A 16,720-nucleotide genomic window follows, 5' to 3' on the forward strand; every position below is an offset into this window, starting at 1 on the left:
CAGAAGCACACTGGACACTCAGCAAGAGCACAATGGCAGCGAAGGCGCCCAGTGTGTCCCTGGACCATATATACGAACAGTAACAAAAAAATGGCCACTGCCCCCACCTATAACTGGCCTTAACTGTAAGGAGCACATGGAGGGCCATATACATGTAAGACAAAAACTATTCCATAGCTCAACTCACTAACCAGTCTGCTGACCAACCAAATTAACCTGTCTAACCGTCTGTTAAAAGCAGGGGTGCTCCTGAGTGCTCAGGACCTCAGACTGGGCCGAAGGTTTACCTTCCAACAAGACAATGACCCTAAGCACACAGCTAAAAAAATGAAGGAGTGGCTTCACAACAACTCCGTGACCGTTCTTGAATGGCCCAGCGAGAGCCCTGACTTAAACCCAATTGAGCATCTCTGGAGAGGCCTAAAAATGGCTGTCCACCAATGTTTACCATCCAACCTGACAGAACTGGAGAGGATCTGCAAGGAGGAATGGCAGAGGATCCCCAAATCCAGGTGTGAAAAACTTGTTGCTTCATTCCCAAAAAGACTCATGGCTGTATTAGATCAAAAGGGTGCTTCTACTAAATACTGAGCAAAGGGTCTGAATACTTAGGACCATGTGATATTTCAGTTTTTCTTTTTTATTAAATCTGCAAAAATGTCAACAATTCAGTGTTTTTCTGTCAATATGAGGTGCTGTGTGTACATTAATGAGGAAAAAAAATGAACTTCAACGATTTTAGCAAATGGCTGCAATATAACAAAGAGTGAAAAATTTAAAGGGGTCTGAATACTTTCCGTCCCCACTGTACATCTACATAATATATACAAATCACTACATTACTTTAAAGTGGTTGTAAACCCAAATACCCAAAACACCATTTGTTTGCATAGTTTAGTAGATGATGTTGGTAAAGCCTAAATCACATTGAGTGTACTTCTCAAAAATGCATCCTCATTTAGTTGCAGACTTCATAAATCTGCCGATCTGTGGAAGTGGCATAGCACCAAAGCTTAAAGGAGCGGTGACCTAACATCACACTAGCCCCCACCCACTAAACCACAGTCTTGCTCTCTCTGTATTCTCTGCGGTTTCTCCTGTCTCACTATGTGTCTCTTTCTCTCTCTCGCTCTCTGCCTCTCACTCTCTCTGCATCTTACTGTCTCTCTCTGCCTCAGTCTGTGTGCCTCTTTCGGTCTTTCACCGTCTGTCTCATTCTCTCTCTCCTTCCGTCTCTCGCTCTCTCTCTGCTGCAAATATCCTATGCAAGAATTTCAGTGAGCTTTATACCTGGATAAATCCAGAGAAGAGTGGAGGAAAGTGAAAGTAAACTCTGCCGACTCCGATCTCAGGTACAGTAAAGTGCAGAGCAGCAGACATGTCCCCTTCATACAGGCTTATGCATGTGTCTTATCACATAGGCTGTCAAAGGAGAAGGGGAGTGGCGCCACAATTTTTTTCATGGCGGTGTTTGTTTTAATCAGTAGAGTGGGCAGGATTACAGCTGACAGGCGGCTGTTCTACCCACAATATCTTGCACTCTTGATCTTTATTAGATTTAATGTTTTGTTTGTATTTGGTTTTCAACCACTTTAATATTTGCTCCACAGGGAATCTCACAATTAGTGCAGGCTTGGCAGATCTGACACATTTAGTAATAATGGCTATAGCATATATTAAAATAATTGTGAATTCTAAAACACATTACAGTAATAATGTTTCTTGTTATTCAGAATCTATCTACAAACTTTTTTACCCCAGCAACCCTTTTATGCTTGAACGGCTTCAATATCCTTGAAGGTATTTTGTATATATGCTGCCACTTAACATTATAATGTTTATCTGACATCCCAAACACTGCTTTTAGCCTTTGAGTTATTTGTTTGATCACTGGTGTCATGATATAGCTGTAATGGGGCCTTTACAACAATATATTTTTCCTTTATATTTTTTCTGAAATATCTGAAAAAAAAAAAAAAAAAAAAAAAAAATATTATATATATATATATATATATATATATATATATATATATATATATATATATATATATATATATATATAATTTTTGGAATTAGATGATTTTTTGCTCCTTTTTTTGTTTTTTATGCTCGTGTCTTTCTTTTGATTGATCCAAGAGTGGCGCCTGTGATTCTTTCAAGCAAGATGTCCCTGGACCTGCTGCATTGTAGTGGGGGGCATTCCCCTAGTGTGGTGTTTTATTTATCAACAGTGTTCAGTGATCCCTTGGGTTGTAAGCATTTAACAAACTGGCCAAAGTTGATTTTCTTATTATTGCTGAGCATTAGTTGTGGTTTTTGTCCATTGTTTCAGCTTCTGTACCTTCTGTGAAGAGAGTGTCTCAAAATGTGTCAGAATATTAGAGAATACTATACCCAAGCTGTTTTATGATGTGACACTAAAAATTGTATTTTTATGAATAGCCTGGATGTCTGTAAAATTTCAAATCAATAGTTTTTTACTTTAAACGCTGATTTGAAGGGATGATGGCATTCCCGGGGGTGCGAAAACACTCAACTTTTGTTCTATAGCTTTTATACAAGACTCATGCATCAACAAAAGAACTTCTACTCACCCTCTGCAGAACTGGGAGAAGAAGATTCAATGGATTTGTTATGTTTGTACCAAAGATTATAAATCCTGATTCAATGCCGGCAGAGTGAAGAGCTTTATCAAGACTACCAAAAGAGGATAGAAATGATTAATACATTAACATTCATATTTAACAAGCCACAATATTAAAAAGTTATATAAAGCTTCAGTGGGGACACCTTATTGATATACTCGGAGGTTATCTAACATCTATTCATTTTGCGGTAGCTGTCCCACATATGCCCACATCAATCAAAACTGAATTATACAATGAAAAAAATGAAAACTAGAGAGTTTCATTCTTCTGGTATTAAAATATAGATGAGTGGTGAGCTAGGCACCCAAGTGTTGTTCAGGACCGTGTGAAAACAGTTTAACCACTTGCTTACTGGGCACCTAAACCACCCTCCTTCCCAGACCAATTTTCAGCTTTTAGCGCTGTCACTCGTTGAATGACAATTGCGCTGTCATACAACACTGTACCCAAATGAAATTATAATTTTTTCCCACAAATAGAGCTTTCTTTTTGTGGTATTTGATCACCTCTGTGTTTTTTATTTTTTGTTAAACAAATTAAAAAAGACCGATTTAAAAAATAAATAAATAAAATACAAAACTGTTTTATATTTTGTTAATAAATTTTGCAAACAGGTCATTTTTCGCCTTCATTAATGTACGCTGATGAGGCTGCACTGATGGGCATTGATAAGGAGACACTGATGGGCACTAAGACGACACTGATGGGCACTAAGACGACACTGATGGGCACTAATAGACGACACTGATGGGCACTAATAGACGACACTGATGGACACTAATAGACGACACTGATGGGCACTAATAGACGACACTGATGGGCACTAATAGACGACACTGATGGGCACTAATAGACGACACTGATGGGCACTAATAGACGACACTGATGGGAACTAATAGATGACACTGATGGGCACTAATAGACGACACAGGTGGGCACTAATAGACGACACAGGTGGGCACTAATAGACGACACAGTTGGGCACTGAAAGGTGGCACTGGTGGGGACTGAAAGGTGGCACTGGTGGGCACTGAATGGTGGCATTGGTGGGCACTGAAAGGTGGCACTGAAGGGGATAGGTGGCACTGATAGGTGGCAGTGATGGGCACTGATAGGCAGCACTGCTAGGTGGCACTAATGAGGTACTGATAGGCACCACTTTTGGGCATTGATAAGTGGCACTCGTGGGCATTGATAGGTGGCACTGATTGTGAGCACTTATGTACTGGAGGGCACTGATTCGTGGCACTGGCAGGCGGTAAAGGTAGACAAATATGAGGCGGCATCGCCTCTTCCTCTTCGGGACCGATGTTTCTTCAACAGAAGCCAGTGATCAGCTTTTTTTTCTCCTCACGCTCAGCGTGAGAACAAGAAAAAATGATTACACATCTTCTGTTTACATCACGTGATCAGCTGTCATTGGCTGACAGCTGATTATGTGGTCAGGGGTCGGGATCGACCCCTTACTCCGATCTGTGATCACCTAAGTCTCATTAACTCGGATGATCACAGCGCGCCGCATGCCCTCTTCAGGGGGGCATAGCCAGCGTGCAAAGGGGAGGACGTCTATTGACGGTAGCCAATGTCTCCAATCAATACATAGAACAGTACAATGTCGCCAAATTTTAATTTTTGTTTTTTTACACTCTAGTTGTTTACTCAATGGCTGTTGCAAGCAATCCGTTTCTCTTCCTGATGGCCATGAATATAGACTATTCAAAACGCTGCAGACATGTTTACAATGGAGATTGCTGTGATTGGTCATTTCATTGGCCCTGATCGGTGGTCAAAAGGGACACAGCGACTACAGGTCACGCCGCTATGCACCCCGAGGGCACGCATGAGCAGCTACAGTGAAAGAAATGTATGGGTACATCCTCCCAAATCGACAAGGCTCCTGTCACATAGTGGCCAGGTGGAAGGTGGTTAAATAATGTAAAGTTTGCTAGTATAGATGCAAGATTGCAAAATGTGGGTAAACATGATTAAAATTTAATAAGAGATGGTGTTAAATCCATTTAACATAAGATCCACCCCCTGTGACAGCAGGCAGGGGTTCTTTTCCCCACACACACAGTCATAATTTAAAAACAGTGTGGCTGTGCAGAGCTCCGCCCACACATCTGCGTCATTCATTCACAGAGTACTGTGAATGAATGTACTAGAATAATTGTGTTCCATTCTGGCAGACGACATGTAGTAATCAATGAACTGTTAGAGTGCTGGTGAGCTGCTCTTCAGTAACTGTCTGCCATATGGGAGGTAAGGGCAGACAGCTATACTGAGAGAGTGTGCAGGAGACAGGCTTTGCACCTGTGATCTACTTATCATGGGTGTAATATGCTTTCCAGGCTTCTGCGGGGAAAAAATAAACGCAAATTTGTTTTCTACAGAAATATGTGCCTTTAACGGTTTCCCAAACAGTTCACTTAAAACATATTGTGAATGATAACAGACATAGTTACTTGTGCTCTCAGCTGAACGGTCAAGCTGGTGTGATAACTGCTTACATGTGCACTACTATGACAACTGAAGATCAAACACAGGTTAAGACAGCAGCTTCCTTGGCTATGAAAGATAGAAGTGTTTAGGTTCCACTTTAGCGAATGGTTAAAATAATTAAAAACATTTGCCTTTAAATTAATGTTGGCATATTACTGATATGGTATATATAGGGTAACTTAGGAGAAGGCTTTAATTTTCTAACATTGCTTGGTTGCCAAGATTTGAAACTTTTTTTTCCCCCTAAAAGCCTTCTTGATTGAGCCTTGATAAATCTCTACTATTATATATCTAAGTCTAATGAAGCAGAAAGTTCTGAGCCTGTTGCTGTGTATATAAAAGGTTGATTTTCAAAATTTTCAAATGGATTAGCAACTTTTTGATAGCCGCAGGATACGTTCAGGTTAAAAATGCATAATCATGGCACATTAACTCTGGATGATATTTCCTGCCTGCCAAATGAGACTATAAAGAGCATTGCCACATACAATTTATGCTCATTATGATGGATAGGCCACACTAACCCTTTCAGTCCCAGAGGTGCAGAAAATGCGGAAAAGCCTGTCAAGTGTGGATTTTAGTAACAGCTTGATTCTCTTCAGTGGATATTCAGCGATAAAAAAAAAAAAAAAAAAACACGAGTAGAAAGTTCAAGCTTTCAAAATTACTACCCAGTTCAAATTTAAAACTTAAAAAGTTTGAAGTTAAACTACCATGTAAATTGTAATATTAAATTATTCTTACCGTAGGTGGTGCACTATGCTGTGCTGAAGCCAGTAAAACTACTACATTCACCATTTTTTGTACAAGTGAATGTTTTAATATTTTTTTACATATGGAACAATGTTAGCTAATAATTTCTGCAGAATTCACAAGTGTAATAGATGCTACATACAATTTAGGTTTGCGCATGGAAATGCTTCTGTACTATGCTTTAAAAGCAAAATAATGAGATTTTTGACTTACCATAAAATACATTTCTCTGAGTTCATTGACAGACACAGCGCTCCATTATTCAGAACCATAGGGTTATATCGCTCCCTACAGGAGTAGGACACTAGGCAGAAAAGAGACTTGGCTATGCCTATGGGCAGTCCTAGGTGATATACAACCCCCACTCTGCTATAGGCCTTCAGTTTAGTAACAAGCAGTGTCAGAAGCATCAAAACTCAGAGGGGTGGGTGCTGTGTCTGTCAATGAACTCAGAGAAATTGATTTTTTGGCAAGTCAAAAATCCCATTTTCTCTTTCGTTCATTGACAGACATAGCGCTCTATTTTTCAGAACCATAGGGATGTCCCAAAGCAGTGCCAAACATGAGGGGTGGGACAACAAAAAATCCCAAAGCTAAAACAAGAGCCAACCAGGTAACAGGAGTGCAACACAGAAACAAACTGAAGCCCATCCTGAACAATACCCCTTCAAGAGGGAATAGACCCTCTAAACAGCAGCCTGCAACACCTTGCGGCCAAAAGAAGCATCCTCAGATGCCAGCACAGCCACGTTGTAGAATTTTGTGAAAGTGTACATCGACGACCAAGTGGCCCCCTTGCAAACCAGTGCAGCTGATGCCTGATGATGAGAGGCCCAAGAAGCAATAAGCAGCCAAGCAGAATGCGCCTGAACGGGGAAAGGAGGAACCCAACCCCTGATAGAATAGACCAGAGTCATCGTCTGTCTGAGCCATCTAGAAAGGTCACAGAAGAAGCAGACAGCCCCTTTCTTGGCCCGTCTGTGATCACAAACAGTGAGTATGATCTCTGAAAAGGCCCTGTGACTGCCAAATACACCTGAATCGCCCAAAAACATCCAGCTCATGTAAGGTAAATCCCTTAGGACATTTTGACCTGGGACACAGGGAAGGCAATACAACGTCCTTAATCAAAAGGAATCAGAGGAGGGAACCACGGACAAGGGTGAAGAACCACTTCATCTTTGTGGATTACCAGGTAAGGAGTATGACGTGGCAACGCCTACAGTTCCGACACCCTGCGAGCAGAGGTGATAGCAACCAAAAAAGCCACCTTCTGGGACAGAGCAAGCAGAAGATCCTCCTGAATATTTTCAAAGGGAGGCTCCTGTAGAACTGAACGCATCAAGAGTAGATCCCACGGCGGTAGAAGCGACCGCACCAGTGAAGACAGATGTCGAAACCCTTGATTAAGAGTACACACCAGGGAGTGCGAGACCAGGGGACGCTGAAGAAAACCGCTAAGGCTGACACCTGGCCCTTGACGGTACTCAAGGCCAAGTTCTGCTCAACCAACCCCCCCCCCCCATGAAGGAAGGTCAAATTTCGAGCCACCGAGAAAGAATGAGGGTAAATGGCAAGCGCCTCACACCAGGATATGTATGCTAGCTGTTGCCTTATGAGGAGTTTAGGAGTAGACTCCATTAGCAACCGGGAATATTTGTGCGTGTATAATTATATATAATTGGAATAAGAAACAAGGATTTGTGTGTATGAAATATTGATGTTGGTAAGGGGTTAACCTAGCTAGCTCTACACATATGGCAGGCTTTAGATTAAGAACCTAATTCATTCAACAATTCCTTTTGATCTGCAGGAATGTTGGGTTTGTTTGTGTGTTTTATGGGAGATGCTCTGCTATTTACCCGTCGTAAGTTCAAATGCAAGGAAGAGATACCATCTGAGTTAAATACTGTAGTGGAGACTTGACGGGGCCAAATTCATTAGCTAAAGGCCTTGTCGTCCCCTGTGTTAACCAACCCTTTATCCACTTCAAAGGGTGTTTGATATGCTGAGAACATTTCTTTGATCTGTTCCGGAATGGACAATTTGCCTCGGTTATGACCATGCATAGTTAAGTGTTCCTTTCAAGAGAAGGAGATGACCTTCTCTTTAATTTATTTCTCTTCTAACTAATAATTTCCCCAAGAGAGGAGGTGCTAGTGAGGGGCTGATCTATGCTAAATTGAGGGGAAGGGAAAATTGTCCAATCTCGAAGGAGATACGCCCAGAGGGAGGAGAGGGGTAACATCGTTCCACCAATCAGGGGGGCCCTGTTCAAGTCAACGAGAGATGGGCCTATATTAGTGTAAGGTACACACTGGGAAGAGGAGTCATGAGTCTGACGTGGGCCCACACACATCACTACTGGTAAATATCAGGTCGCACTTAAGGTATATCTGCTTGTCATGTTTGTTTGCCATTTGTATTTCGATCAATTGAGGAATATACTCTGTATTCTTTTATTTTAACCTAATATTTTCTTCCCTGATGTAGACAATAGATGGCTGTATAATAGATAGACTTTCAACTACTCACCAATAAATGTTGTTATTGTGTTAAAGCTTTCACTCTTGAAGAAAGAACTCTCATTTAACCCACATCATATCTTTGAGATATTAAATCATAAATATAATAAATGGGTAACATATTCATGTCCGGTGGTAAATCTTCCCAGAGGAAGGCTTCCTAGCCTTCAGCAGCATCGTAACTTCAGCACCTGGCTCATAACAGCCAGGCCTTCAAAAACCATCGACTAAAGCAGGATGGAAGATCGGCCCTTGGGACACAGAGGCAGTCGCCAAGGGACGCCAGCGACCAAGCACACCAGGTCAGCGTACCAAGACCAACGAGACCACCTGGCCCCACTAGAATAACCGGAGTCCCTCCGACCTCGATCCTGCGCAAAAGCCCGGCACCACTGGACCACCAAAACGTCTGCAGTGTCCACCAGAGGAGCCTGTGACCTTGCCAGAAACCTCAGTATAGTTCCATTAAGTCGGGACGCTAACAGGTCTACCTCGGGAGTGCCCCATCAGAGACATATCCGATGAAACATGTCCTGGCGAAGGGACCACCCCGTGGACCAACACTAGCCGACTGAGGCAATCACCTGCCATTTTTGCTATTTTTCCACTCCTAGAATGCATACGTCGGAGAGGGCCGGAACAAGGCATTCTGCCAACAAGAGGATGGTGGCTACTGTCAGGGCAGCCAACACTCTTCGTTCCGCCCTGGTGATGGACATAGACCACCTTCCTGGCATCATCCGACTTGATCGCCTACGGATGCCCCGCACAGGGGGCGCCACTGGGCCCCTCACAGGGGGCACTGGCTAAGGCTCCTCACAGGGGGTGCCTACAGAGGGTCCACTTAAACAACCCCCCCAAAAAGGTAGGCCAAATTTCAGCCGCCCGCTACGTGTGCACAGGTCCGCGGGGGGGGACCGGACCAGACTAGAGCCCAGGAAGGAGGGCGGATGCCAGCTCTAGGGCCGCCCCCCTGCATGTCGCTCGGTAGGCCGCAAAAGCTGTGGCCTGAATTTTCGGCCACCTGGCGTGAGTGCTCGGTAGGCCACAAAGCCGCGGCCTAAATTAGTGGAGGGCAGCCGCAGGGGGCACGGATCTGCGGATGCCTGGTCACCCACCCAACCATCCATCAGGTGCCAAGGTGTACCCCCCCATAGTGACAACCCTGGAGGGGAGGGAGGGTGAACAGAGTGTCCGAGGCACCTAAGCTAGAGGCCTGGATATCACCCGGGGGTGTGGAGGAGAACCCCAGGGAGTACCAGCGCCCCACACCACTCCAGAGAAGGACAGGAGGGGTCCCCTTACTTACCACTCCAGAGAGTGCACAGGTAATGCTCCCAGACAGATCCTCCTTGCCACCAAAGCGGGGGGCTGTCGGCCATGAGGAACGCTGTGACACAGGCCGAGACCCGGTTGTATGCGACCTCACGAGACGTTTAACTCACAGGGATAGCTCCCGTCCAGTAGAGCTATGTCGCGGCCGACCTAGCGCGTACCTGCTGTCTGCAGGCGCTTGCTGACCAGACTGGGGAGACCAGTGGATCTTAGTGTCCAGCTCGTCGTCCAGTCCGGCAGTTGATTGTAGATCTCACAGGAAAAAATCCAAGAGAAAAAATTAACTTAAAAAGCAAAAACAAAAAAATGCCAGGACCAGAGATCGCAGCAGGGAACTAGGTCCTTACTCATGACTAGGAAGAAAAAAAAACTGAAGGCCTATAGCAGAGAGGGGGGTGTACATCACCAAGGACTGCCCATAGGTGTAGCCAAGTCTTTTTTCTGCCTAGTGTACTACTCCTGTAGGGGGTGATATAACCCTATGGTTCTGAATAATGGAGCACTGTGTCTGTCAATAAATGAAAGAAAATCAATGAATTATACATGGTTGAGGACATGCATACATTCTGACAGAAAATTGGAGTGCAAACTGCTCAGTACACAGGCAACGCCAAAAGGTGATAGGACCTTTCCAATGTGCGGGAGTAGAGAGGCGAGATTTTCTGTTATATACATTTTTTTTTTTTTTTTTTCGTTTCAGCACGGGGTGAGGAAGGTAAGAATTGTAATCATTTACTGGTGTCTCCCTAATGTGGAACATGCTGCTCCTTGGACAGGACTGGAAATTAAAGAAAATGCCTGACACCTTTCCTTCAGAAAAGAAGGGGAAATATCTCCAAAAGGAGCAGACAAAGTTTACATTTTTACAGCTTTTTGGGTCTCCATCAGGAAGACATTCCCCTTCTTCCTGTCCCAGATGGTAGCAAAAGTGGACAGAAATCTCTAGAATAAGGATTTACAAAAAACATCAATTTATTGGCTTTCCAAAACAGTTACATTCAAGGAATGCCATAAAGGATAACTTTCATAGCTGCTTGTGCTGTCAGCCAAATTGTCATCAAATGGCTGATGTGATAACTGATGGCAAGCATAGTACCATGACAACTGCAGATCAAACACAGGCTAAGACGTCAGCTTCCGTGGCTGTGAAGGATAGGAGGCTTCATTCCACTTTAAATAATGGTTAGAATAATGAAAACCACTTGCCTTCAAATTAATTTCGGCATATTGCTAATAGAGAGTATAACTTATAAGGAGGTTTTAATTTTCTAACTTTTTGGTTGCCAAGAGTTGAAACTTTTTTTTTCCTAAAAGTCTTCTCAATTGAGCTTTGATTTCATAAAGGAAGCACTAGCTGAGAGGTAAATTCTCACTGCAACATGTCCAGACAGTGGAGAGGATTTTCCTTAGGATGCAGGAAGAAAGGAAGGAAGGACAATATCCTGATAAAAGTAGAAAGCAGAGACCATCTTTGAGGAAACAAAAAAAAAAAGAAAAAAAAGGAGGCTCAACACTAAAGAGGGGCTCCTTGTAGGATAAAACCACCAACTCAGAGACTCTCCTCACAGAGGTGACTGTAACAAGTAAGGTCACCTTATAGGTAAGGTCAAACAAGTGAATATCCTTGATAGGCTCAAAGGGTAGCTTCTGAAGAGGAGTGAGAACCAGACTGAAATCCCAGGGGGATCGGACAGTTTTTGGCCCAGAACAGACTAGAGGAAGGATGGGATAAATTCCGTGACAGAGAAGCAGGATGAACACTGGCTCTTGAACAGAAGGTCCAGGAAATCTGGAAGCGCCCCCATAGACTTTGTCAGTAGCTTGAGTATGTTGGAATACCATGTTCTCCTGGGCCAATTAATTGCAATGAGGAGCACTGGGTTGTCCTCCTTCTCAATGCTGAAAATCTGGAGCGGAGGAAAAGCATAGATCAGACTGAAATGATCCCACAGTATATCCAGAGTGTCCTTGGATCTAGTGACAAATGTGTGTTGCCGAATCTGAAAGCCAGAAGATCTATATTTGTTTTTTTCCACCTGTGGCAAAGGGCCTAAAAGATCCCCGGACAGACAGTACATTTTTTAAGATCCAGACGCTTACAACTAAGGAAGTCTCAGGAACTGACAATTAGGGAAGCTCAAGTTCCAATATTCCACACCTAGAATGAGTATGGCGGATAGGGCCGGAATGCAACATTTTGCCCAAGTGGGGTTCAAGTCAGATTCCCTTAGAGCAGAGCAACTTTGGGTTCCTCCTTGGTGACTGCTATAAGCCACCATTGTGGCATTGTCTAACTGCATTTTTGTTGATTGTCTTCACAATAAAGATGTCCAGTGCTGAAGGAACAACTAGAACATCCTGAGTTTCAAAATGTTGGCTGGACCCCTGCACTGAGAAGGTGCTCAGGACTGCTTTGCCGCCCAACATTTTTTGTTCTGTTAAGACAACTGTCCATGATTGTGGAAGAAAAGTCTTCCCTAACTCCAACTGACAGATTGAAAAACGACAAAGTCAGGGAGAGTTTGACTTTGGGGGTTAGATGCTCTGTCCAAGGACCGAGTCCATTAAATCCACACAGCCAGAATATTCAATTGCAACAGTCAGATCCCACATCATACTCCACAACGTGGATCCTCTGAGACTGGAGCAAAGCCAAAGCTGGGGCAGGCATCACAGTGAAAATGCAGGGGGGCTGTGGACAGGCTCAAGGGAAGGGCAACAAACATGCTGTTTGCCCACCACAAAATGCAAGCAGAAATATGGGGATTTTTTTTTCTCAGATGTCTACCGAGGCCAGAAAATCCCCCTGAAAGGAGGGAGACTGACTGACCTGGCATTTTTAATCCTTTCCCGCCGAGCGTACGCAGATGTGCATACTCTTTCGTGGGTTATACCAGGATGATGCCCGTAGCTGCAGGCATCATCTCAGTACTGTTTTTTTAGAGCCGACGTTCCAGGTATAACAACCGATGCGGCTAAAAGCCGCTCGGCTGTTATACCGGAGGAGCGGGAGGGGACGTCCCCGCCTCCCGCCGCTCTTACCGGGCCTCCCGATCCACCAGGAGGCCTGATCACCAATTCGCCGCCTCCGGGGGCTAGTGAGACAGTCTGGAATGAAGCCGTAAGCGGCTTCGTTCCAGACTACTAATTGTAAACACAGAAGCAACATCATGACGTCACTTCCCGTTTACTAGGCTGCCAATGGCGCCGGTTTAAAAAAAAATATACAGTATTCAGAATCACCGAAAACAACGATGTGAATACTTTGAAGTGCAAAGGAGGGATCGGGGGTCTATAAAGAGTACCTGTCACCACCTATTACTGTCACAAGGGATGTTTACATTCCTTGTGACAGCAATAAAAGTAATCAATTTTTTTTTTTTTTTTTCAACAAAATTTATAAATATAAAAATAAAAGTCGTGCTCGCATATGTAAACTGTGTTCGAATCACACATGTGAGGTATCGCCGCGGTCGTCAGCACGAGAGCAATAATTCTAGCACTAGACCTCCTCTGTAACTCTAACCTGGTAACGTAAAAAAAATTTAAAGCGTCGCCTATGGAGATTTTTAGGTACCGTAGTTTGTCGCCATTCCACGAGTGCTTGCAATTATAAAGCGTGACATATTTGGTATCTATTTACTCGGCGTAACATCATCTTTCACATTATACAAAAAATTAGGCTAACTTTACTGTTTGGCTTTTTTAAAATTCATGAAAGTGTCCCTTTCCCCAAAAAGTTGCGTTTAAAACACCGCTGCACAAATACCGTGCGATATAAAATATTGCAACAATCCCAATTTTATTCTCTGCTATAATATATATATATATATATATATATATATATATATATATATATATATATATATATATATATATATATATATATATATATATATATATATATATATATATATATATATATGTTTGGGGGCTCTAAGTAATTTTCTAGCAAAAAATACGGATTTTAACTTGTAAACACCAAATGTCAAAAATAGGCTTAATGCAAACCTATTGAAACAATAGGAACAAGTTGTCAATCTTCGGATCTTGAATGGGCAGGACCACTACATTAGTTTTAGAACTCTAAAGAGGTTTGAACAGAAATCTTAAACTCACCCTTAGTCTGTAAGGCTGGCATCTGTTGTCCCAGCCTTCCAATAAGTGCAAAGTAATGAATTTCCAGACTCCAGGACAGTGAAGATCCACCATGTAGGATAGATGTATAGGACGATCCAAATAGTGGTTCTGCTAGTAACACAAGATGAGGATGTCAAGTTGAAGTGACCAGCAGAGCAAATGTGCAAAGGGAACTGCCTCAAAAGGAGGCTAACATCAGACCCAGAACCCTCATGCAGAAACAAAATGAGGGGTGCCTTTTGGATCTGAAGCTCCTCATGTAGGCCTTCAAGGAGGTAATCTTTTCTGAAGGAAGTCAAATTCTTGCTTTTGCTTTGTTCAAGATTAGACCCACACATTTCAGAAGGTATGGGGGCTGGAGGACAGATTTTGGAAAGTTGATTACATGGTCAAAAGGTTTGAAGGAACTGAATTGTCATTTGGACGTTGGCAGACAAGGTTATGGCTGAGAAGTCTTTCAGCAGAAGGCTGTTTAAATAACCTGTGACGTGTATGCTAGTGTCCACAGAAAAGCAAGAAATAGGCAAGTACTTTTGTGAAAATTCAGGGTTCACAGGAGAGCTTGAATTGGGAATGCTGGTCTCTCACAGCAAAATGCAGAAAGCATTGATGTAAGGGGAAGATAAGGATATGTAGATGGGCCTCTTGTATGTCTTTTGATACAAGAAATTATTTTTGTCTGAGAAAAGCTAAGGCTGATTTCTTGCGGATTCCATACAAAATTTTGATACCCAAAGAAATCGGTTTAGGGATTTTAAATCCGATATTGGGAAGATGCCTCTATAATTTTCATATGGTGTGTAGATTTGAATAAAAAACTTGTAACCTTTCTGCTGGAAGCATTGGTATAACTTCTCCTTGTGACCGAAGGTGGTGCAAGGTTGCCAGTAAATATGCTTGTTTTGTAGCCCTTTGAAATAACTTGGACAGAGACCTTGGACTCTTGCATCTTGACTGACGCAAATATCAACAGATGCCCCACCGATCTAAGGAGTCGGGTGACCTCTTCATTTTGAAGAGGGCTTCTGGGCAGGTTTGGTGGACTTCAGGCTCTAAGACTTGAAAGGAAGTCCTAAGACTTGGCTTGGAGAAACCAGGGGAAAGTGAAAAGGTCCATTTCACTGAGTGGAGGTTGTAGCCGCAGGAGTAGAAGACTTTCCTGCAGTGACTTCTTTGATTCATTTATTAAGGAATTCCCCAGAAAAGGTGTTCACTGTCAACAGGCATTCATATATTTCACCTCTGACAAGCAGGTTCAGCAGATCAAACTTTTAACCAAAAAAAATCTGCACATATGCACAGAGAACGGATATTCTAGAGCACAGGCGTCAAACTGATGGCCCTCCAGCTGTCCCATGAGGCATTGCAGGGCTGACAGTTACAAGCACGACTTCCCACAGGCAAAGGCATGATGGGACTTGTAGTTCCACAACAGCTGAAGGGCCGCCAGTTTGACACCCCTGTTCTAGAGACTTGGTGAAGTACATTTTTCATTGACACAAAACAATAAGACAGAGGCATTAATTGCAATTGTTCTAAGAGAAATGGGTCATCCAGGACAGGTTGTCCAGTTAGCAATAGTTTGGCAAATAGACTCTTGCCAGCTGTGAGGGTGCACATGCAAGGACAAAAAGTAAAGAAAGAAAAGGGTAAATTCTCAATAGAAGATGGAAGGATCAACCCATTTTTTCTTAATTTCCTTTTCCATGGGATACAATTCAGCAAAGCATTACGAAGAATGAATATCCGTCTCGGATTAGGCCAGTCCTCATGTAGTGCACTTTCTATTTGCCTGCATGTGAAACATCTTTTTTGATTTAGCCAGCCTTTTAGTGCCCATATGGACTTGTTTTGGCTTTTGAGACTCAAGTGCTGCTAGTCAAATACTAGTTTGAACATCATCAAGTTGTTCAACAAGTGTAGAGTCTTTGGCCCCTGGAAACCCCACCTGCATAGAATGGTAAAAAAAAAAAAAAAAAAAAAAAAAAAAAAAAAAAAAACTTGAGGCTAAAGAACCACTTAATGCTGACAGAGAATTTAATTCCACTTTAAAGTGGTTGTAAACCCAGGAAAAAAAAAAAAACCTTCAAGACAAAGGCATAATGAGCTAGTATACATAGCATACTAGCTCACTATGAAAAACTTACCTTAGATCGAAGCCCCCGCAGCAGTCCCGACACAACGCTGTGGCCAGGCGACATATCTCCCGGAGTTATTTCAGGGTATCGTGGGCTCTGGCGTTGATTGGTCAGAGCTGTGATGGCGTCACTCGCGAGTATGTGGTAACGGCACAGTATCTGAAGAGATGGCACGAGCGAGCCGTTTCTTCAGTGCGCATGTGCCGATGACGTCGGCACACGCTGATACAGTGAATATCTCCTAAACGGTGCAAATTTAGAAGATATTCATGGTACCTACAGGTAAGCCTATTATTAAAGGCTTACCTGAAGGTAAAAGTGGTGTGTAAGGGTTTACAAAACACTTTAAGTAGTAAGGATGGTGTTCTATCAAAATTAAAGGGGCAAGTATATTCCAAAAAATGTAAGTAAATGTGCAAATATACACTAAAACAAACAATATATAAATAGTATAAGGGGGAAATATCACAAATATACTTACTTAGAAAGGAAAAGTGAAATTATCATCAGAAGAGCCACAAGAATAAAGAATATACCCCAAATAATCTGAAATATGAAAGACTTTAGTTACTATTTATACTACATTAGAGCTTTTAAACTACATTTTGTTAATACATTACCAGTAAGAAAAAATTCTGAAATTGTGCCAAGTGTGTGCATAAACTGAGTAACTATTTTG

General features: G+C 42.7%; 1 protein-coding gene across 1 annotated transcript in view; it reads right to left on the reverse strand.

Annotated features, from left to right (window-relative positions):
* LMBRD1 (LMBR1 domain containing 1) overlaps positions 1 to 16,720 on the reverse strand; it is a 393,083-nt gene that overhangs the window by 131,955 nt on the left and 244,408 nt on the right. The window contains exons 10-11 of the mRNA XM_073626738.1: positions 16,523 to 16,587; positions 2,595 to 2,697 (exon numbers count right to left, since the gene is read on the reverse strand). Coding sequence (XP_073482839.1) covers positions 2,595 to 2,697; positions 16,523 to 16,587 — 168 coding nt within the window. The remainder of the gene's footprint in view (positions 1 to 2,594; positions 2,698 to 16,522; positions 16,588 to 16,720) is intronic.

This window comes from Aquarana catesbeiana, linkage group LG04, assembly GCF_042186555.1.
Source record: "Aquarana catesbeiana isolate 2022-GZ linkage group LG04, ASM4218655v1, whole genome shotgun sequence".
NCBI lineage: Eukaryota > Metazoa > Chordata > Amphibia > Anura > Ranidae > Aquarana > Aquarana catesbeiana.